This window comes from Pan paniscus, chromosome 6 (genome assembly GCF_029289425.2).
Source record: "Pan paniscus chromosome 6, NHGRI_mPanPan1-v2.0_pri, whole genome shotgun sequence".
Taxonomy (NCBI): Eukaryota; Metazoa; Chordata; class Mammalia; order Primates; family Hominidae; genus Pan; species Pan paniscus.
The window spans coordinates 20123044-20148620 of NC_073255.2; the positions used below are offsets into that span (position 1 = coordinate 20123044).

The 25577-nt window shown below is 33.4% G+C and overlaps 1 protein-coding gene across 4 annotated transcripts in view; it reads right to left on the bottom strand.

Annotated features, from left to right (window-relative positions):
- The window catches only part of AGMO (alkylglycerol monooxygenase), a 412221-nt gene that overhangs the window by 90531 nt on the left and 296113 nt on the right, over positions 1 to 25577 (bottom strand). The window contains exon 12 of one of the 4 annotated variants that reach the window (XM_055115721.1): positions 22905 to 23421. The exons of the other annotated variants lie outside the window; for them this stretch is intronic. Within the exon in view, the coding sequence (XP_054971696.1) occupies positions 23413 to 23421 (9 nt within the window). The 3' untranslated portion in view covers positions 22905 to 23412. Of the gene's footprint in view, positions 1 to 22904; positions 23422 to 25577 lie in introns of those variants that run through there. 4 annotated transcript variants of the gene reach the window in all.

Genomic DNA, 25577 nt, shown 5'->3' on the forward strand with positions numbered 1-25577 from the left:
ATTCAACCCAGTAAATAAATTACTGAGGGGAAAATAAATTTTTAAATAAGTGTACACCACAAGAGAATGAGATAAGCCTCAAGAAACCTCTGCCATTCCAACCTCATAGGAGACAGTGAATTTGCTCGTACACCAAACACATTGCTACTACAATGAGCATCTGAGAAAGCTATTACAAAAACGCCCTCTATAGCCTAGGAACCCATACAGGGTCTTGACCTCTGAAAGCACCAAGAGCAGAATTAGCTTTCAATCTGCTATAAAAATTAAATTCACATCTCCAAGGAGAAATAAAGAAATTTTAAAAAACGATAAAATCAAAAATGAACTAAGAAATAATTAGAACATATAGTCTGCCCAAATAAGAAGCAACTAGAAAAATACTTCTGGTAATATGACAAAACAGGATTCCATAACATCTCCAAAAGATCATACTAGCTTTTCAGCAATGGATCCAAACCAAGATGAAATCTCTACAATACCAGATAAAGAATTCAAAAGGTTGAATATTAAGCTACTCAAGGAGATATCAAGAAAAATGGAAAACATAAGGAATATAGAAAAATGATTCAGAATATGCATGAAAAAACTTTATAAAGAGATAGATATTTTACAGAAAAACCAATCAAGCTTCTGGAAATGAAAGATACATTTAGGGAGTTACAAAATGTAGTGGAATGTTTTGACAACAGACTAGACCAAGTAGAAGAAAGAATTTCAGGGCTTGAAACAAGTCTTTCAAGTCAACTCAATCAGAAAAATAATAAAGAAAAAAGAATCAAAAGAAATGAGCAATGTCTCCAAGAAATATGAAATTATTTAAAATGGCCAGACCTAAAAATAATTGGTGTTCCAAATAATTGGTGAGGGAGAAGAGAAAGCAGAAACATTGCAAAACTTATTTGATGGAATAATTGAGGAAAACTTCCCTGGCTTTGTTAGGCAAATTTAGATGTCCAAATACAAGAAGCTCAAACAACTCCTAGGATAGTCATTGCAAAAAGGACATCACCAAAGCATATACTCACTGGGATTTCTAAAGTTAACATGAAGGAAAGAATTCTAAGAGCAGTGAAACAAAAGCATCAGGTAACCTCTGAAGGAAAACCTATTAGACTAACAGCAGACTTCCCGGCAGAAACCTTACAAATCAGAAGTATTAAGGTCTTACCTTTAGCTTCCTTAAATAGAATAACTGTCAGTTAAGAATTTTGTATTCAGCAAAACTAAATTTCAAAAATGAAAGAGAAACAGTTATTTTCAGACAAACAAATGCTGAGGAAATTTATCACTACTAGACCAGCCCTAGAAGAAATGCTAAAAGTAGTTCTAAATGTTGAAACAAAAGTCCTATACGAAACATAATAGAATCTCTTAAAAGCATAAAACTCACAGGGCCCATAAAACAATAACACAATGAAGAAAACAAAGTATCTAGATAACATTTTGCCTGAAATAATACCTCACATCTCACATTAATGTTGAATGTAAATGCCCTAATACTCCATTTAAAAGATACAGATTGGCAGAATAGATTAAAACCATCACAAACCAAATATCTGCTGTCTTCAAGAGATTCATCTAACATATAAAGATTCATATAAACTCAAGGTAAACGGCTGGAAAAAGATATTTGATGCAAATGGAAACCAAATGTAAGCAAGAGTAGCTGTTCTTATATCTGGTCAAAAAGACATGGAAGAAACAACAGTTTTAAAAAAAGACAAAGAAAGTCATTATATAATGATAAAATGATCAATTCAACAAGGAGATATTATAATCCTAAATTTACATGCACCTAACTCTGGAGCTGCCAGATTTACAAAACAAATACTACTAGACCTAAAAAATGAGATCAATAGTAATGCAATAATAATGGGGAACTTCAACATTCCACTGACACTAGACAGACCTTCAAGACAGAAAGTCAACAAAGAAACAATAACTTACACTACACTCTAGAACAACTGGACCTAAGAGATGTTTACAGAAAATTCTACCCAACAACTGCAGAATATACATTCTTTCACCAGTACATGGAGCAGTCTCCGAGATAGACCATATGATAGGCCACAAAACAAGTCTTAATAAAGTTTAAAAAAAAATTGAAATCATATCAAGTACCTTCTCAGACCACAGTGGAATAAAACTAGAAATCAACTCCAAAAGGAACCCCCAAACTAGACAAATACATGAAAATGAAACAATCTGCTCCTGAATTATTTTTGGGTTAACAATGAAATCAAGATGGAATTTTAAAAGTTATTTGAAATGAATGATAATAGTGATGCAATTTATCAAAACCTCTGGGATACAGCAAAAATAGTGCTAAGAGAGAAGTTTGTAGTGCTAAATGCCTCCATCAAAAAGTATAAAAGATCACAAATTGACAATCTAATATCATACCTCAGGCAACTAGAGAAACAAGAACAAACCAAACCCAAAGCTAGCACAAGTAAATATACAACAAAGATCAAAGCAGAACAAAATAAAATTGATACAGAAAAACAATACAAAAGATCAATGAAACATAAAGTTGCTTCTTTGAAAACAAAAATAAATTGATAGACCATTAGCTAGATTAACTAAGAAGAGAGAAGTTTCAAATAAGATTAAAAATGAAAATGAAGACATTACAACTGACACTACAAAAATACAAAAGATCATTTGAGACTACCATAAACACTTTTATGCACACAAATTAAAAAATGTAGAGGAAATGAATAAACTCTTGGAAACATACAATCCTCCTAAATTAAATCAAGAAGAAATACAAACCCTGAACACACCAATAACAACCAGCAAGACTGAATCAGTAATTTTAAAAAATGCCAACAAAAATAAGACCAGGGCCAGATGGATCCACAGCTAAATTCTACCAGACAGTCAAAGAAAAATTGGGACCAACCCTGCTGAAACTAGTCCAAAAGATTCAGAAGGATAGAATCCTCCCTAACTATCTATGAAGCCATTATCACCCTGATACCAACACTAGGAAAGTATATAACAACAACAACAAAAAGAAAACCACAGACCAATATCCCTGATAAATACAGATGCAAAAATCCTCAACAGAATACTAGCTAACTGAATCCAACAACACATCAAAAAGATAATAAATCATGATCAAGTGGGTTTCATTACAGGGATGCAGGGATGGTTTAACACATGCAAGTCAAAAAATGTGATAAATCACATAAACAGAATTAAAAATAAAAACCATATGATCATCTCAACAGATGCAGATAAGGCATTTGATAAAATCTAGCATCACTGTATGATAAAAATCCTCAACAAACTAGCCATAGTAGGGGCATACCTCAAAATAATAAAAGCCATATATGATGGACCCACAGTCAATGTCATACTGAATGGTGAAAAGTTGAAAGCATTCCCCCGAGAACTAGAACAAGGCAAAGATGTCCACTTTCACTACTTCTATTCAACATAACACCTGAAGTCCTAGCTAGAGCAATCAGACAGGAGAAAGAAATAAAGTGCATCTAAATTGAAAAAGAGGAAGTTAAACTATCATTGTTCACTGATAATATGATTGTATAACTAGAAAGCTGTAAAGAATACTCCACAAGACTACTAGATCTGATAAATTCAGTAAACTCTCAGGTTACAAAATCAATGTACACAAATCAGTAGCACTTCTATATACCAACAATGATCAATCTGAGAATCAAATGAAGAACCCAATTCCTTTTACAATAGCTGCAAAAACTAAAATACTTTAGGATATACTTAAACAAGGGGGTGAAAGATCTCTACGAGGAGAGCTAAAAGAAACTGCTGAAAGAAATCACAGATGACACAAACAAATGGAAACATATCCCAGGCCCTTGGACTGGCAGAATCAATATCATGAAAATGACCATACTGCCCAAAGCAATCTACAGATTCAATGCAATTCCTATCAAAATACCAACATCATTTTTAACAGAACTCGAAAAAAAAAAATCCTAAAATTCTGTGGATTACAAAAATAACCTTAATAGCTAAAGCAATCCTAAGCAAAAAGAACAAACCTGGAGGTATCACATTACCCGACTTCAAATGATACTACAAAGTCATAACTACCAAAACAGCATGACACTGGTATACAAGTAGGTGCATGATAAACCAATGGAACTAAACAAAGGGCCCCAAGTAAAGCCAAATACTTACAACCAACTGATGCTTGAGAAAGCATTCAAAAATATAAACTGGGGAAAGGACACCTTATTTAATAAATGTTGCTGTGAAAACTGGATAGCCATATGTAGAAGAATAAAACTGGATCCCTATCTCTCACCTTATATAAAAATCAACTCAAGATGGACCAAAGACTTAAAGCTAAGACCTGAAACTATAAACATTGTAGAAAATAGCCTAGAAAAAAGCTCTTTTGGACATTGGTCTAGGCAAATAATTTATGACTAAGACCCCAAGAGCAAAATAAATAGGACCTAATTAAACGAAAAAGCTTCTGCACAGCAAAAGAATTAACCATCAGAGTAAACAGACAACCACAGAATGGCAGAAAGTATTTGCAAACTATGCATCTGACAAAGAACTAATATTCAGAATCCACAAGGAGCTCAAATAAATCAGCAGGAAAAAAAAAAACAAATAATCCCATCAAAAAGTGGGCTAAATGACATAAATAGACATTTCTCAAAAGAAGATATACAAATGGCCAACAAATATATCAAAAAATGCTGAACATCACTAATCATCAAGAAAATTCAAATTAAAACCACAATGAGATACCATCTCACCCATGCAAGTGTGGTCATTATTATAAGGTCAAAAAAAGAATAGATGTTTGTGCAAGTATGGTGAAAAGGAATGCTTATACACTGCTGGTGGGAATGTAAATTAGTAAAACATCTAAGGAAAACAGTATGGAGATTTATCAAAAGACTAAAAGAAGATCTAGCATTGTATCCAGCAATCCCGCTACTGGGTATCTGTCCAAAGGAAAATAAGATATTGTATCAAAAAGACATCTGCATATACATGTTTGTTAGAGCACAATTCACAATTGCAAAGATATGGAACCAATCTAAGTACCCATCAACCAATGAGTGGATAAAGAAAATATGGTATATATACACCATGGAATATTACTCAGCCCTAAAAACAGAATGAAATAACATCTCAGGCAGCAACTTGGATGGAGCTAGAGGCCATTATTCTAAGAAGTAACTCAGAAATGGAAAACCAAATACCATATGCTTTCACTTATATGTGGGAGTTAAGCTGTGTGTACGCAAAGGCATACAGACTGGTATAATGGACTTTGGAGACATAGAAGCGGGAAGATGAGAGGGAGGTAAGGGATAGAAAACTACATACTGGGTACGATACACACTACTCAGGTGATGAATGCAATAAAATCTTAGGTTTTACCACTATACAATTCATCCATGTAATGAAAAACCATGTACATCCCAAAAGCTATTGAAATAAAATAGATTTTTTAAAAAACATGAAACCATGGGCAAAAATTAATAGAAATTATCAAAAAATTTGGGACAAGATTGGCAATGTTATTTCATGACTTCTGTAACTAGAAATGTCTCATATCTGATATTTCCACTCCTATTTTCTTTGCCACCGATATGTCCTCCTCACCACGCAAAGAAATATTATCATTAAATAATTTACCCTGTTCAAGAATATAAAATATTTACTCTGAACTTCTCTATTTGGGTCTTGTGAAAATCAAGAGTTTTGTTCTATTCTGAACAAAAGGTAGATTATTTAACCTATCTTGCTAAGAAAGTCATGATAGATTTTAGTCAATTTATGAAAATTTATAAACAAAATATTTGTAGTATGTGTACTATATTTTAAAAGTGAGTTGTATCAATTTAATCCAAAACACACTGAGAATTTGTCAATATGTACATATTTAAAACTACTTACATGTAGGCACCAGAACTTTTCGAAATAATTTCACTGATTTATCAAATGTCTTCATTAGCATCAATGAATACTTTAGATGCATTTTAACATAGCTAAATTTTTTTTTTGTATGATAAATCTGGTCCTTTTGAATACATTACCAAATGTTTTTCAATGTAAAAAGAATTTTCTCCAGAATTCTAATCTTTTCAATTATTGGCATTTTGAGTCAATCAACAGTTATGTAGCCATAATTTTTATTTTTCAGGTGCTATGGAAATCTTGACTCTCAGATTAATTTGACTAGAATAACTGTCACTTTCTAAAAATGATAATGATTTTAAAAAATAACAATAATTTTATTGAATTTTTTTTTTTAATAGCATCTGGCTCTGTAGCCCAGGCTGGAATGCAGTGGCACAATCTCGGCTCGCTGCAAGCTCCGCCTCCCGGGTTCACGCCATTCTCCTGCCTCGGCCTCCTGAGTAGCTAGGACCACAGGCGCCCACCACCACGCCCAGCTAATTTTTTTTTTTTTAATTATTTTTAGTAGAGACAGGGTTTCACCGTGTTAGCCAGGATGATCTTGATCTCCTGACCTCGAAAATATAGTACAAATTTTTAAACATATACTTTTCTAAACATTGTTTTCCTAGTAAAACATTAAAATTTATAAATATAAGGTATAATCCTACTTAGCCAGGGTTTTATGGTGAGCAGGAACTGCGTTTGTAGATGCATTTCTTATCACGAGGCATTTCTTCCTGATAACTTATGATATTATGAATCTACATAAAAATGAATCTTTTATTTTTTGTTTCCCTTAAGTAGGAAAGATGAAAGAATCATTCTAATAACTTATAAAGGCAGAGTCTTTCACATCCAAATCAGTCTATATACATATTTACTCACTAAAGAATTCAGACATGAAAGGAGAAAGAATCCTATATGCAGTCTTACAAATCTGCAATTTTCTTATGCCTTTAAAGATTCTGATGCAAATTTTTTCAGTTTAATTTTAATCACCACTTGTACATGCCTTCAAATTAAGTGACTGAATGTGTTATAGCAATAGATTTGACGATTAAATCATCCTGAAAAAAAAAAAGAAAGAAAAACTATGTATGGAGAAGAAAGAACATTTACATCTTTTTAAACAGAGGGCTTTAAAAAAATAAATATATATATATATATATATATATATACTCTTATCTCTTTAAAGCTTCCGTAAGTTTTGGCAAACATCGCACCAGTTTCATCCAACTCCTAAACCTGGGAGTTGATCCAAAATTCTGGTAGTCAGAGATTTGCTAAGTGTGTTGTTGTTCTATTACCTGACATTTTTGGCTTATTTTGAAACATTTTTTCTCCACTCTTTATATTTTCTTTTCCTATTGTTTTCAAATCTTAACAGTAATGGCAGAGCTATTTCTTTCTTCTCATTTACAAAAAAAAAATCTTTACTGTTACGGCCCCATACATAAAGCAATTTACTTGATTCATAATTTAAATCATTAAAATATTTACTTTTTGTTTTGCATTATGCCCTCAATAAGGACGTTATTTTTAAGTTTTCAATAAATTACATGAAATAAATTTATTTAGAATGTTAATTCTGTTTCTTTATAGAATTAAATGATAAATTATTTATTATCAAATTTATGAATGTATGTATAGCTGTCTCTATAAGATTCCGAGTTTGTTTTCTAAAAAAAAGTAGGTACATTTTTAAGAACAATATTTAATCAAATATGCTTATAGACATAAAATTCCAGCTATTACTAGTAAGTAACAGTATTACAATAATGACTCTGGTTTAGCCATTTCTTAGGTAATATATGCTTTGTGGCTCACCAAGTATATATTATCTCCAAAAAAGAAATTTAAGGGTCTAATTGCATAAGCAGTTCATACATAGGTTCTAATAAGTTTATAATATTTTTAATAATAGATATTATAAGTTGATCTATGGAATATTCAGTACTAGCTTCTACCTACTTCCCTGGAAAATAACATGTGTCTTAAGGAGTAATTCAAAGAAAGAGGTAAATACTGAATTATTGTATTCAAGATGACTTTTTTCTGTGGCTCAATTAATTGATCTGTTAAAACAGAGGAAATGAACATTGTTTAAATAATTACATTCGTTATAGTAAAAGGTAAATAAATGAGTATTCTCTTGGGTAGGGATCTACATGCCTAATTATTTGTCTTAATTTTTCACTTTTGAGTGGCTGTTGTAGCATCACATCCAAGAGTATCATTTATTCCAGAAATCTCTCTTTTTTTTTTTAGATGGAGTCTCGCTATGTTGCCCAGGATGGACAGTGCAGTCTTTGGTCCACCTTGAGTTGATTATTTTTTTTTTTTTTTGAGACAGAGTTTCACCCCGTTGCCAGGCTGGAGTGCAGTGGCATGATCTTGGCTCACTGCAACCTCTGCTTCCCTTGTTCCAGTGATTCTCCTGCCTCAGCCTCCTGAGTAGCTGGGATTAGAGGTATGTGCCACCATACCTGGCTAATTTTTGTATTTTCAGTACAGACGGGGTTTCACCATATTGGTCAGGCTGGTCTCGAACTCCTCACCTCGTGATCTGCCTGCCTCGGCCTCCCAAAGTGTTGGGATTACAGGTGTGAGCCACTGCGCCTGGCCAAAGATCTCTTAGAACACTTTTCTCATAGATGATTAGTAGATGCTGAGGGTGTGGGAGCACAGAAAATTTTCTAGGATATATTGTTAAGGAACTTTTGGATTAAATAAAAATTTATGAAATTTTCTCTCTGAAGGAATTCTTAAAGCCTAAGAGAAGATAATCAAATACACTCATTATTATCTTCTTACTAGCTGCAGTTGAATGGCTCTCATATGCTTTCTGTTGTTCTAAGTGAGGTCCATCTTGAACATAAGGAACAGGGACTGGGCTGACACGTGGTCACATAGACGAATGGGCACCAGGCAGTTGGTTTATATCATCATTTGGCATCATTTGGTGAATGTCTTATAGATAGTGTTTAGATTAGATAGGTCACATATACCCACATTTCATTTTATCAAATCATCAAAAAAATTATTTAAATTGTACCTATGTCGATATTTCCCAAACTTTCGTGATGATTTTAAAACAATCTGAATGATAGTTAAAAACAGGTATTTTGAGATCTTACACTAGACCTCCTGATTCAGAATCTGTAGATAAGGGGGCCATTAATACATAATTTCAATTTATTTTTCCAGGGGTTCTTATTAAGAAAAGCTAGAAAATAATATATTAGGATGGATAATAGAGTCTAGTCAGCCAAATTTAGCTCCGTTTTTTCGAAAGCGCATTTTATTCATTCTTCTGTGCAATAAAACTCAAGCTTTACAAATTTTCTGGGCTGCAGTAATCCCTCTGCATATACTTAGAATATAATACTATGTGCAAGTCTGATGATATTTACAATTTCCCTTAAGGTCCTTAGATGGTGCACATTACGTTTCTTATGGCATGTAAACTTTTAATTTATCTTTTTAAAATTAAAACGTTTGTGGTTAAGTCTAAGGTAGGTGTATTTACCCACATTAAATATTAACTCACACATACGTAACTATAGAGATATATCGACAAAATTAATGCGTTAACAACTTTTATCCATTATATCCAATGGGAAACGTTACGATTCTATAACAGATTATATATTCCTCAAACATGAATATTTACACAAAGCAGATGTTTTCATCAGCTCTATTACATTTCTAACTTTGCAGGTATAGTGATCTTCCTAAGTATGACTCAATATTTGTAATATGAAATTTTTTTAATATGGAAAATATTCTTTGTTTCCTTAAATATTAAGGAGAAAGAAACTCTTTAGAACCCATGGAATAGTATCATAATCTTAAAATTTCTTTTTTCAATTTTCAATGTATTCATCACACACACACACACACACAAGAACTTGTCAACTGAAAAGCTTTTTGATGCTAAGAACCCTGCTAGGGTTGAACAGTGGGTACAAAGAGAGGATTGAAACAGAATACCTAGCCTCACAGGATTCACGGCCTAGCACAGAAGATGAACATATAAATGCATCGTAGAAACATCAGGGGACAAATGCCAAGAAGCTAGAGGACTGTGGGCATCTGGTAAAAACTCATAAAGGACATAACCTAAAAGAAGAGCAATGAAGGCAAAACAGGAGCTCCCTTCTGGAGAAGAAAGGGAATAGCATTCCCGGATACAGTAGGGGGAGAGCTCAGGAATTGGACATGACCAGTGTAGATTGTGGTGACGGAGTGTGAGAGGCATGAATGCGACCACGTGTCAAGTACAGAAGACTCAAGTAAGCCAATAAAAGAAATGCATTAAAAATTTCTAAGGTGAATTTAGACTATAATCTGCAGACAATGAGGAGTCAAAGATTTTTTACAAGAGTGATACTGTGAGGTGGGAGGGATGAGAAAATAATACAAATTAGAAGGAAGCTGTAATATGCTGTGCAAGAGGTGATGAGGGTTTAACCTGGAGGATTCAGAGCAGTGATTCTTCATCTTGGCTGAACATTTGAATCAGCTGGGGAGCTGCAAAAGTATAATGGCCCAACAGTACTTTAGATCAAATACAGCAGCATCTCTGAAAGGGGTGAAACCAAGGCATTTGTACTGTTGAGAGCTCCCTTGGTGATTCTAATGTGCAGCCACAACTGAGAAGCAATTACATTGTCGGTTCTAGTGGGCTGAATGGCTGACGCGTTTGGGTGATAAGAGCAAAGAAAACGTAAGATTGGTTCCAGAGATTCTTACTGGAGGAACTAAATTGTTCAGCATTAACAATGATGCAAAATATGAGGACTAGTACTGTGAACATGATAGTGAGTTCAATTTTTAATATTTTAAACTTAAAGAAAAGCATGTTACAATATTGTAGAGGTTCTTTCTGCACTTGTTTATAAAATATTATTTTTGGGAGAAGGAGAAAAGCTCCTAAGGACAAAATAAAAAGAAAGACAAAGAAGAATTTAAATATTAAGATTTCTATCAACAGAATCTCTGAGTCTCCAGCCTCTGGAAATACAGTCTCTTCCTTTTTTTTTTTTTTTTTTTCTTTCTTTTTGAGACATAGTCTCACTCTTGTCTCCCAACCTGGAGTGCAGTGGCGTGATCTCGGCTCACTGCAACCTCCGCCTCCCAGGTTCAAGTGATTCTCCTGCCTCAACCTCTCGAGTAGCTGGGATTACAAGGAAACGCCACCAAGTCCAGCTAATTTTTTTTTGTATTTTTGGTAGAGATGGGGTTTCACCTTGTCAGCCAAGCTGGTCTCGAACTCCTGACCTCAGGTGATCAGCCCTACTTGGCCTCCCAAAGTGCTGGGATTACAAGCGTGAGCCACCGCGTCCGGCTCTTCCTCAGTTTAGCCTGAGTTGTTTATTATTTAGCTTCAACAAACAATCACATATTCATTCTATGAGCCAGGTTTCATGGTACAGGCTCAACAAAAGACAACTAAGACTTAGTTTCAATTTTACTTAAAGCTTATTATCTTCCTTCCAGACTCTGGCCGCTTATATCCCTGTCCTTCATTAGTAAACGTCACTGAGGCAGGGCAGGATTTACCTACCCAGAAGCTGGATAATTCTTACAATGAAACACTAAAACTAAAGGAGAGATCTAGAATTAAACAGCACTATTTATCTCGTGTCGCTGATAGATTTCAGCATATAACTAAACCGGGCGGGTTAGGTAAGGTGAATATGTGGGTAGGGGGATAAGAGTGAGAGAAGGATTTATTTGCCTCCAGATGATCTCTGCATGCGTAATCCTAGTAAAGTTCAGATTACCTCTATGCACCAACCTATAATTTATGTAAGTTATTAAAAAATGTTGAAACAACAACAAAAACTACCAGGGTACTAGTTACAAAAAACTTAACATCTCAGCTTCTACTCTAGTTCCTCACACCAATGATTAAATTCGATATTCAGGTGTTCAAAGAAAGATCAGTATTTGATAAGTGAATAATAATAATATAAACTACGCCTAATTCTTTGTATTTTTGTGTGGTTAAGCAGTACTCGGCCTTTTTGCCAGTGAGTATTAAACTAATATTTTATGCAAGTGCCTTGCTTAAAATAACACATTGCCTTCATCATCCCCAATTTTAAATACTTCTGTGTTCCTAACACTTGTGTATATTTAAAATGTTGTATACAGTTTAAAGGATTCAGAACACACGGAGGTGCAATATCTCTGAAGAAATAATGTTATTAGGTAAAGTTGAATTTAACAGAAGGTCTAAGTAAAGAGATGTGTAAGAAAGGAGAGTTTATAGCTTAACAGTGGCTAAAATTTATTAATAAGTAGATGTTTTAGCTCAAAGTATTTACATTTAATGAATAATTAAATTTTTGAAGTTCAAAACCTTGAACAGGTTCAAGAAAATAAAGCAGGTTTTTCAAACTATGTGCCAAGAAGCTAGTAAATACTATTTAGATTCATAGTAAAACAGAGTCAGCATTTAATCATAGTGGAATAGATATAACCTTTAAGAGATTTTTTTTTCTAAAGATATTATCACATATAATACAAACCCACAACAACTTAGCTATAACATGCTAGAAATATTCCATTAAAATTGAAAGCAATACAGATATATCTCCTAATATTTCTGGAGGTCCTTAAAAGTACAATGAAAGACATGAAACAGAAATGAGAAATAAACACAGAAAAGCAAGACAGTAAATTGGTCAATAAATTGCAGAACAACATAAATGTAGAATAATATTTAACATACCAATAATTTCAAATTATAAAATACAATAAAACCTCAATTTCAACAACAAAAATACCAACTGAATAGGAAAAACTTGAAAAAAACGTGTGCAACATGTATTTTTAAAGGTCTTAAAATAATAGTACAAAATGTTTTCCTAAAAATGTGAATAATTTAAGATAAAGATAATTTGAGGTGATGGGAAGGCTGATTGCTTTAAAGGTGTTAAGTGTTTACATATTTATTTGGAAGATGAAAACTGTTCCTATCTAAACATAATTGAGAATTGTTCGAGACTTATTAAAATATTCTAAAGTGTATCTGGAGATTTATCCTGATCAAAAAAATATCTGACAAATGGAAAGCAATATGTAGGCTGCATATGATAATTTAATACATTATAAAGAAAACATATGCAACTGAAAAGTCATTAAATTTATCAAAAAGTGATACTTTAACAATGAATATGAAAACATAATTTTAACTTCCACGTCATAAACCTAAATAATGCCTAAATAAAATAATAATTAAAAATTATGGAAGACACTAAAATCTAATAGGGAACCAAATATATTTTTTAAATACCTCAATAATAAGAGATGTATTTCTCATTATTCAAACTATGAGCATAATTATAATCGCAAAAGAAAGGAGGAACAGTTATTTAAAACATCCATATTGAAATATACATATAAAATTAATAGCCACACAAACTATGAAAATATTTTTAGAATATAAAACAGAGAAATGATTTATTTGTTGTATACAGGCCTCATTCATATTAAGAAAATATATACTCCTTTAAGAATTAATGGACTAAAAAAGCCTACAAAGAGAAATGTATCTATTTATTTCTTCAAAAAAATATTTATTGAGCACAAACTATAAGGTAAGCAAAGCACTGTTCTAAATCTGAAGAAAGGGCAGCAAATAGACAATAAGCAGTGCCCTTAAGCAGGACAGATTGACATTAAACAAGATGAGAAATTGTGGTTTAATATATTAGAATACAATAATTGCTATGGAGAAAAAGAATGCAGAGAAAGGAGAAATGTGGGTGATAGTGGGAGGAGGCAGACTGTAGCTTCCAATTAACAAATAAATAGTTGGAGAATTACAATGTAACCTAAAATTTAATCCTCACTATTAATAGTGTAATTTTGATTAAAATAATATGTAGATGTTTTGAAAATAATGAAAGTTAATGAGCAACCATCATTCATGAAAATGTATAATGTTATAATTCTTTCCAAAAGCAAAGTGGTATATTTATCAGAATTCTTAAGAATGTTCATAACCCTTGACTCAGGAATTCCAATTCTAGAAACTTAACTGAAGTAAACAGAATTAGAGAAATAGCTTTTAAGAAATGCAATGCTCAACGCAGTTTTAACAGTCAAAATGTTAATAAATTTGGAATTGGGAAGACTGAATGTCCACCAATATTTACACAGAGCTCAATGTTATCCTTATACACATATTTTCCATGGTCATTAAAAATTATGCCTGCAAGATCTATAAATACATGGAAAATATTTTTAAAAATCAGATAATTCTGTTGTATATAAAATTTTCTTCAGTTACGTTTACATACAGAAATGTTTACAAGCAAAACAAAAATATTTCAGAAAATAAAATATGTAGAAATAATTTGACTTAAGATGTTAGTCTTTTTTTTCTAGAATTACAGACTTTTATAGTGAATGGGACTATACAATCACTAAGTTTAACTTCTCAACCAATACAGTGCCACTCCACATTATGCCTAAAAAGAGTAACTCTTCAGCTAATGTCAGAGATAGAGGACCACTCTGCAAAAATAGACTTCTACGTAACTTCCATGTTATCCTACAAGCCCTAAGTTTATCTGACTAAATTACAAGTTCCAGACTGGGAACATATGAAAGGATATAGGACAAGTGCCTTACTCATTTGTCTAACTACATAGAATTTTTCCAACTAGAAGCGTGATATTAATAGTTTCTTCCCTGTGCACCACAGTTGAAGTCCAGATGCCCTGTACTGTCACAGCTAAATTCCCTTGCTCACAGTGCCATCCTTTCCAAGAGAAGACAGCCACTCTTTTCTCACCTCCTTGTTAAATAAAGTCTTCCTCATGGTTTACATCATGGTTTTTATCCTCCTTATTTAATAGTATAAATAACATTTGTAATAATAAGCATAACAGCAATACAAACACATTATAAAAAGGACATAATTAAGAAATAACTAGTGGAGATACTTAACAAATGTAAATTCCGTTAGTCCCTCTCTACCCCAAACCACAATGTAGGTACTTTATTTCTCTTTTCCAAATTAGGAAACTGGTGTTCAGGAAGACCAAATAACTTGCTGCAGTAACACAACTACAAATTTAGCTGAGTGGAAATTTGTCCTTGAGTCTTAAAGAAGCCAAAACTAGTGTTTTGTGGTTCTTTCTTCCATTTTTCCACATCATCATAGCCTTCCTAGGATCCTTCAGCTAGAACAAATCTCTTTTCCGTTTCTCAAATGTACTTTGAATGTGAATTTTAGGCTACCTTGTATAATATTACGGCTATTTATACCTCTTTCTCATACCACCTAGCCATCTCTCTCTGTCTCTCTCTCTCTCTCACACACAGACACAATCAGTACAGAGAAGAAAATATTTGCTCAACAAATACCTGCTGAACTGACCTAAAGAGAATTCCAATTAACCTATTACCAGTAACCCTTTCTTAGCTGTTTTAATTTCAGTATGAAAGATAGCATAAGTACGAAATCCCCCGAATCTACCATCAAAGACCAACCCTACTGACACAGGACTGTAAAAAATGTAGAGCAGTGAAAATGGAAAATACTTTTAATACTTCCAAAGGACAAGAGTACATAAATCCTAGGTGGTGCTGCATTTTACTATTGTAGTTATTGGCATTATGGAATAAAGTTTTAAATGGACTTTTTTCAAGTCAAATATCATTACAGAAATGGGGCTGTAACTGTACACTGTGGTAAATTTTCAGCATCTAATAACTCATGAGTGCTTGGCAAAACATGCAGATTTTGAAAGAAAAAGTTCAACTCTTTTTTGATTTACTACAGAGTAAATCACAGAAAAGTTATGTTGCATTTGGCCACGAAGTTGAGAATAAGATATAGAAATTAGCAAAATAAAAATATCTAACTAGCTTAATCCTTTTCCTGGGAAAAGAAAAATATCTAACTAGCATACCCCTTCCTGGGAAACTTTGATCACTACCCTGTGAAAGGTTTTCAAATAATTATGAATGTATTTGCTCTAAGAATATTTCCATGAAATTATTGTCATATATGGAAAGAGAATTATATGCATTTAATGAGTTGACTGGAAAGTAGGCAAACATGAGTGAATGAGGTTTGTATAAAGAATAAATAATAGATATTGAACTAACAAAAAATCCAAATAGCCAGGAAGGCTATTCGTATTGGTTAAATATTTCTTATTACAAAGAATGCTGAATTCAATGTTCAAAAGAAATGTTTTAGTCCATTTGTAAGATCATTACCGTCTAAAGGCAATACTTTCATTCTAAATAAGTCAGTAACATATCCCATTAAAGGGAGCCATACAAATTTATGTCCTCTGTGTTTTGAAGAGGACATGTTATAAACAAACATATTATGTTATGTTATGTCCTCTTTATCTTTAAAACTGAGAAACAGATAGACTACTTGTGTATAACAAGCATCATACTGGCAGAAAATAACAAGTTTCCTTATAATTGTATTAATGTGATATAAAATGCAGTAAGAATATTTAATTAGCTCAACAAATAATTTTAGCTATATCGTCTACTAAATCAGCTTTCTCCCGTCTTAATCATTTGCCTTCATACCACTTCAATCATTCAACCAATGTGATCAACTGTATCCTCTAATTATCTCATAACTCTTTTATGATTTTTTTGTTTGTGTGTCTGTGTGTGTTTGTTTTTGAGACAGGGTCTCACTCTGTCACTAAGGTTGAAGTGCAGTGGCACAATCATGGCTCACTGCAGCCTTGACCTCCTGGGCTCAGGTGATCCTCTCACCTAAGCCTCCCAAGTAGCTGGGACTACAGATTACAGGTGTGTGCCAACATGCTCAGATTATTTTTGTATTTTTTGAAGAGACTGGGTTTCTCCATGTTGCCCAGACTAGTCTTGAACCCCTGGGCTTAAACAATTCACCAGCCTCAGCCTCCCAAAGTGCTGGAATTACAGGGATGAGCCACCACACTCAGTCTATGTTTTTCTATATCAAGCCACTCGTTAATTTTAAGCTATAGCCTATTAATTGTCATACCTGCCTCCAATCTAATAGAGAAACAATGACCATTCTATTGTCTAAAATTTATTACCACTGATTTGGAATACAACTGCTTTAGTATAACATATCTTCTGATTTTCTTATTGTCCACCCCTCTAATTCATCACTCTTTGTCTCACTCACAGTCAACTATTTTCATTTACCTTAACTCCCCGTGATATTTCACACCTCATGTCTGTTCTCGTTATTGTCCCCCAGGTCTCCCTACTTTGTGATTTCTAAGTATCTTTCAAGACTCAGCTCAAGTGTTACCTCTTTTTGAAATTCATCTCTAGCCACTCTTTCATCAACACCCCAGTAGTTGGATTCTTCTTCTCATGCATCTTTTAAGGTTAGCTAGAACTAAAATTCAAAGTGTGTTTTTGCTACATATGAGTTATTTACTCTGAACAAGTTAACCTCACTATGCATCAGTTATCTCATCTGTATAATAAATATAATAATATAATAACAATATAATATAAAGGTTATTGCTTCAGTGAAAGTAAAGTGCATTGCCCAAAATATTTAGGTCTTTTTCTCTGACCTGTGCTGTTTATACTTATGTAATACTGGTAAGAGTGGTTTGCCCTAATTTATTTTTTGTGTCCCCGAGCAGACTCTCTGAACGCCTTGAGAGAAAATGTGTAGTAAATTACTCAACTCTATCTCAGCACCTAATCTATCAGTACTAAGGACTGATACCCATTTCTCACGTGAGCATTCACTAAGGGCTAATGCTGTGTTTCATGGACTGGAAGTACGTATTATATGGCCAGGTGCGGTGGCTCATGTCTGTAATTCTAGCACTTTGGGAGGCCAAGCCGGGCAGATTGCCTGAGCTCAGGAGTTCTAGAGCAGCCTGGGCAACACAGTGAAACCCAGTCTCTACTAAAATACAAAAGATATTAGCTGGGCATGGTGGCACACACCTGTAGTTCCAGCTACTTGGGAGGCTGAGGCAGGAGAATTGCTTGAACCTGGGAGGTGGAGGTTTCAGTGAGCCAATATTGAGCCACTGCACTCCAGCCTGGGAGACAGAGCAAGACTCTGTCTACACACACACACACACACACACACACACACACACACACACACACACACACACACAGTATGTTTTGTGTTCAACATATCCTTTCCTCTTACTTAGCAGACAAGAACATGTAAACAACAGACTATATTGGCAAATAGTTACAGAGGGAAGAAAGCTGTGAATACTATTAAATAGAAACTGACCAAAGCATGGAATTTGAGAAGAGAAAAATATTTCCATCTTGACAGGGTGGAAGAATGGAGGAAAAATAGAATTGGAAGTAATGGAAAGGAAATGAGGAAGATTTTAAGGAGTCTATAGCATTTGAGTTGATACTTGGAAAGATAGCTAGGATTGGAACAAAGAGATACCCAAGAGATCAAGTTAGAAATATCAGATAGAGGGGAAAAAATTAAAGCACAGTGAGGGAAGTGCTGAGTATGTTTAGTTGCTAGCAAATAAGTCTACTACAGTAAAGTTCACAATAGCAAAACTGGTTAGTGTCTTTCACCAACAAACATAGAGTCCAGATTGATGGTTTGGCAGCTTAACCAAATTTGCGTATGTTGAACATCAAAGCATATTCTTAGGCATAGCAGCTACGTGATGGGATTAAATTATCACAGTTGTACTGACATCTTCAAAGCCTTGAACAAGTGGCTGACACATTCATTGTTATTTAATTAAGGTGAAGAAAACTGAAAAAAAAAATCAAGAAAATGCTTGCTACAGTTATTTTAAAACCCTTAAAGAGTGAAAGCACAGAAATAACCTTCAAAAGAAAGCAGCAATTTTTCTTCTTGCTGGTATCATTTAAATACAACACTCATACTACACTCAAATGTGAATAGTAACAGAGCATTACCTCATCTGATGAATGGAAGAAGCTATTTTTCTACCACTAACTGGCATGAGAAAGAGTAAAACTCCTGGAGGAAATTAGCAAATCTTAAAGGTGTGGATGACATTCTGTAGCACTGCTTGTCCAAAAAAAATGACACAAATTAAAGCACTGAACTCTAAAGCCAAACAACAGCACGCACACTCTCCATGGCAAAATGTACTTTTTTCCTAGGATTAATCTCCAAACATGCCAAAATTTTAGTGTCAATTTGCTGTATATTACAAGCATCACTAAGGAATCAGCTGAATCTATCTGTCTCTCTCTTAAATAGACACACACATACACACAGAGGAACTTTCTACTGGAGAACATAAGAAAACACCTTTTTATGCTCCAGAAAACAATCATACATTTAACAAATCTTTTCTATATTTATATTATTTCAGTGATTGTATGTGTTTGTGGGTGAAATTAAAAGTGTTATTGATACTAATTTAAAAGCAAATGCTGGCCGGGCGCGGTGGCTCATGCCTGTAATCCCAACACTTTTGGAGGCCAAGGCAGGTGGATCACTTGAGGTCAGGAGTTCGAGACCAGGCTGGCCAACATGCTGAAACTCCCTCTCTACTAAAAATACAAAAATTAGCTAGGTGTGGTGGCACATGCCTGTAATCCCAGCAACTCGGGAGGCTGTGGCAGAAGAATCACTTGAACCCAGAAAGCAGAGGTTGCAGTGAGCCAAGATCACGCCACTGCACTCCAGCCTGGGAGACAGAGGGAGCTTCAGTCTCAGGAAAAAAAAAAGAAAGCAAATGCTGAATATGTTCTCAAAATGAAGGCAAATACTGTTTGCTTGCTTGTTTTAAACCAACTAAAATTATACAACTAGTTCTCAATACATTTTCTAAAACCAATACAATAAGTGGTAATTTAAAAATCTATACAGATGAATATGTAAGCAAAAGCATAGGAATGCTAAAAGGCTGAATTCACAGTGTTGAGGGTCCACGATACTTTTAGAGGATAATAGAAATGTTTTAATTTTCATTTCTTTTAAAACCCAAGGAAAAATGATTATAATAATATTGGATACATAACAGTGAAACCAATCTGAATTACATACATCTTTTTAGAAACACTGTTGTATAATATAATATTTTTACTGTTAAATTTTTAACAGCTATATAATTTTTTATTATATAGAAATGGGCTCAAGAAGGGCTCAAGAAGGCAAAAGTGCCTAAGGCTCATGAAAGTCAAAATGTCATCCTGCCTGAAGTTACTTCTGGTGCTGAAAGAAGGGAAATAGTATCAGAGGAGAATATGTAAAGAGAGCTCCTCAACTTTTTCTTAATGTTTTATTTACTTAAAATATGTTAAGTGGATATACTATAATGAGATTTGATAAAACCCTTTGTGGTACATACAAGTTTGCCTGCTTTTGCTAGCATTTTATTTTATAATAATTCACAATCAAAACATTAATTATCCTTTTGAGTCAATGAATTAATTGGTACTTATTAGATTTTTAAGGACAAAATTTGATAATTTCTCTTTAAGATAAACTATTAGTTTGGTCTTCATCAAATATTTTTTACCTCTGAAATGAACATTCTTTGGGGAAAAATGTGTCATATCAAGAGAAATTTGATTTTAATTTACAGAATTCTTCTTCTAACCAAAAATTAGACCATGAACTTTCTTCAAAATTTATATTGGTTATGGATTTTTAACAGGGTATGAATAAAGTTGGGGTCTAATAAAGTTGGTATGGCAATAAAAGGTATACAGTATTTCCACCAGATTTTCTTATTTCAAAATTTATTATTTTGTTCTAACTCTAGAACTTAATAAAAATAAACTTCAAAATATAATACAGAAATTAAAATGCAAAGGTTCCTTAAAGATTAAAATCTTTGAAAATGACAATTAAAAAAATACGTAAATCAAGGAGACTGGCATAGAGCTTTTAGCGCAGTACTTGTTACAAAGCAGGTATTTATTTTCTAATATATTAGCTGTTTTCAATTTAAAAGTCTATTTTCACTAGACTGTAAACTCCATGAAGAGAAGCCTTTTTGTTTTGTTTTGTTCATTGCTGTACCTCCATCATATGGTACGGTTGCTGGCATACAGTATGTGTTCAATTCATGTAAGTCATGGAGCAGTCAACTAGAGTTAAGCTTCATAAAGAAGATAGGACTGAAGCTATGAAATTGATACTGAGAGTAATAATTTCTGCAGGCATTACATCTTGACTATGTTTGTAAAAAATAAAGTCAGGAAAAGTATCTATATATGTGTAATCAGTACAAAACCACTGCAAACTTGGTTGTATTCAGTGAGTAAATGTAAAGGATCTTGAAAGCTGAATGTCTGGGATGGTCAATGAAAACCCACGAGGAACAACCCACACAGGGAGAACAGAATTAATTGTATTCTTACAGCTATTTCTCAAAAGACAGCTCAAAATGCAGATGGTTTTGAAAAAAAAGTGCAGCCCACAGATGATATTAAGATGGCGGCACAGATGCAGAGAGAAATGTATCTTAATAATGACTTTATAATATGCTGAAAATACCAAGGAGTTTTCAGAATGGTACATTCAAATTATAAAATAGTATCTATCCCCTAAATTTTAATTAAATGTCAGATTTTCTGTATTTTTGGCTTATTTTTGTATTTAAGATACATTAGGTAAAAATAAAGATCTTTTTTAACATACAAAAATACTAGGAAGATGAATGTCCAAGTGTGTGTTTGCCATCAAACAAGGAAGAGAATGGAAAAACAGAAAAAAAAAGAGAGAGAAAGGGTGGTGAACATCTGGGGTGGTTTCTTTTCTGGAAACAGGAACAAGGTCATATCCCACCCAGTGAGAAGAAATGACCCCCTAAAAAATGTAAGTGATCTTGCTTGACCTGTGACGCGAGCATGGGGATGACCTCGGCTGTTTAACTGCAATGTGTGTTTCTTGTTAGAAAAAGTGAGAGAGTTGTGCTCTGCCATAAAAGAATGTGAGGAATATGAAGGTGCTGAAAAGCAGAAGAAGGAAGTGGAGCATGGGGAACTTGATACAAGCTATGGAAAAATGAAATATTAAGTTAGCCCTGACTTTAGAAATGTTTGGTAGAAAAGAAAGATACAAGGAAATACATGCATGTCTACTCCTGTATGTTTACCCCCACACACAGCACATACACATATATTCTTGTTGCTGTGTTTAATTGTGAGGATCAATTCTTTCTCTGATAATCTCTTAAACTTTTATCGTTAAAATCATGATATAGACCTGGAAGAGAATAGGTCTGTGGGTATATCTCTAATAGCTCAAAATATCCAATACTATTTTCCATGAACTCCTAGAGGCCCAAGTCTAAAATAACAAACTTGGGTTAGTTCAATTTTCAGTCCTTTTACATATAACAATGCCACGTCAATGCCTTTATGCAATGCTTGACGGCATCCTCTTAATTTTTTATTCTATGAAATAAGTGGGCTCTCTGCTCAAAATATTAATAGCTGGAAAATTCCCCCATTACAATACAAATGAAAGTTAACTTTAAATGTCTTGACCTACATAAACTCCTAACATTTGTTTCATCTTTTAAAGTCTCTTTCATCCCTTTCTCTTCTCCAGCTCTCTCGATCCCCTCAACTCCCTTGAGGTCTTCTCCACAGAGCCCCATTATTTAAATAACAGCGTACCCAGCAAACAGCTGTGGAAGCGAAGAATTGGATTGAAATTCAAGGCCAAACCAGGACAGAAATTTTGGGTACAATCTCAAATCTGTTGGTATAAAGAAAACTGAAAATTTTTGAGTTTTCAATTTTGCTATTACCAAATGGTGGTGATTTAGGGTTTGTTACATCAGTTTTATTATAGAAATATAAGGAAGATAAAGTGGAAAGATTTGGGTTTGTCAAGTTATTTGTAATAAAAATCTTATTTATTCAGTTTGGTTACGAGTCAAGGGTTCGGTTTATCTGTTTCAAAAGTCCCTGATTCGTACTTTATAGGGCCATGATTTGTCAACAGTCCATTGAACTCAAATAAACCGACATATTTATTTTATAGGATGTTGTCTGCATGAATGGAGATGAAATTACTAGTAAATTGTCAACTAAAAAATACAGAACTGGAAAATGATAAGCCTTCCTCTAAGCCCACCATCATATATTGTCATGAAAATCTGAGGCATTATTATTCTTTCAGTTACACAAAATATTTAAGAAGAAAGTCAACTATAACAAATGATTCAGTTAAATCTTGGAGAGCACACTGGATAAAAATTTTCTCTTGCTTCCCCCTTCCCCCAGGGTTTCCCTCCTGCCGTCTCAAAGCAGGATGAGCTAGTTGACATTGAGTAGTTAAAATCAAATTTAATATTAAGAATATATAGTTATATTTGAAATATATAAATAAAAAGTGTTACTAGAAGTGATTATCCAGTAACTTGTGGTAGCACCTATCTTAGGTACTTATTCATCATCTCACCATGGATTTTCTCCTTATTTTCCGTTTACCATCCTGCTATTCTCCACCAGAGGGCAGGCAGGGGCAAGGACAAGGCAACCTTGTTAGGCAATCTGGTTAAAAAAAAAAAAAAAAAGTTTGATAGGACAGGAAGTGAAAAATATTGCCTAAAATAAGGTTTGAAGATTATCTGCCAATTTTGTATATTTTTCCATATCCCCATCTCTCCTTGATATGGAAAAATGAGGATTGGCACTTATTGTGAGCAATTTGAGTAAAGTATTTTCCGTGCATCTGGGTTCACTGGTGAAACATGAATGATCAAAGTTCAACATGTTGCATCAATTTCTTTTCACCTGGCAAAATGAGTTTTTATGCCAGTTTTTAAACCTTGTGTTTTCTGTAGTTACTTCCTGTGAGTCGAATGGTTATATTAAATATGAGTAACAATTTATAATTTTACTCTGACGGAAATTACTTCAAAATTACATTCCTATATATATATTTATATGATTTGGCTATATATCTGATCTAGAATTTGTAAAGAAGATCTGGATTTTACTGTAGACATGCAACTAATTTACTAGGGTACTATAGTTATATAAGCAACTCGGTTTCTACTGTGTCATTATAAATGAAGACTATAATTCTAGAGAAATCATATGGAAGATTCTGTGAACTGTACTTGTTTTTCCTCCAGAAAGGCACTAAGAATGTGTAATGAATCATTAGTAAAATGGCACTATGGGTACATGAACGAACCTAAAAGAACAAATCTTTTTTTAAAGACTGATTTCATTTTAAAATTCCAGGTAACAAAATTTTAAAGCAACCAAAAAATCAAATATCTTATTTTTTTCTGGTAATTCATAAATTCTAAACATTTAAATATGAGTAACATAAATTTTATGGTAACTATAAAAAGTGTATCTTTTGATTAAGAAAAACTTTAAAGAATAATTTAAAGGCTAACAGATTGCATCCTTCAATATCTACTTTAATTAACCGACTGCCATTACTCACTTTACATTTCCTTTCACATCACATTGTACTCATCTTAAATGGAATCAAAACTTTGACATGCACTGACACTGACTTCATTAAATGCAACGTTTTGACATTTTTTGAAGGTTTTTTTTATTTCATACTAATAAATGGAAAGGGTTTTGAATTTCAATGGCTGAAAGGAAGTCAGATTTTAGTTATATGAATCCAGGGTAACTTCATTCATGGATCAAAAAGACCTCTTGGGGCTTACAAAATCTTTATTATTTTCAAGCTACAAAAAAATAGCTTGGTAGAGAACTGGATAATAGGAAACATATTCTTCTGCGATCAATGCACTTTGGGGTGGTTTCCAGCTGTGAGACAGTCACTCAAACTTAAAAGTTCTCCAAAGTTCTCCTTGGCCTGGAGCCCAATTTCACTTATAACAGAATATGACTGTGTAAAAAAAAAAAAAGCATTACAAAATATGGCAATTTGTGTTACCTTGCTAAAAAGTTAATATGGTTTATGGCACTATTAAGGATTGTTAATGCTTCAAATAGTTAGATTTTCATGTTTAGAATTAGCACAATTTAAGTTTTCACCTACTATTTTAGATTGTACTAGTTCTTATAGGCTGAGGAATATGTCCCTAAACTAAGATTTCTACTTTATTATGCTAAGTATGCCACATTGGAAAGGGCTGTTGGAGAAACATAAATTATTCAGTTAGTGTATAAAATATTATTACAATAAGTTATAATCATAACAGAGGTAATGAACTCTTTGTATAAAATAGTTTGCAGTATTAAATGCATACGTTACAATCATGAGAAATAAAAATCACTAAAGCATACTGAATTTTGGTGAATTTTAATATCAGAAAGTTGTACAAATATCTACACTTAAAATTATTCAAAAAAGAAATAATTATAAAGTGATTCCAAAAAGTAAGTTTCCATTTGCAATTTTGCAATTCACCCATCACTAATAGGACAAATCTACTAGTAATGATGATGACATTCATATATTATACTATCTTATTATCCAGTCTAGTTATCTAGTTTTTAACAGTCTTGTGAGAGGTAAGGACATAATTTATATTCCCTTATGACAGACTGTTCTGCGGCCATAAAATGTGGGAATTCTTGTTTGACATGACCTGTCTTCAAAAGCCAAGCCCATCTATTTGGAAGAAACCTTGAATCACCAATTTTATCACATGGTAAAACGTTAAAATAGGCATTTACCATTACTTATAAATATAGCTCAAAATAATCTA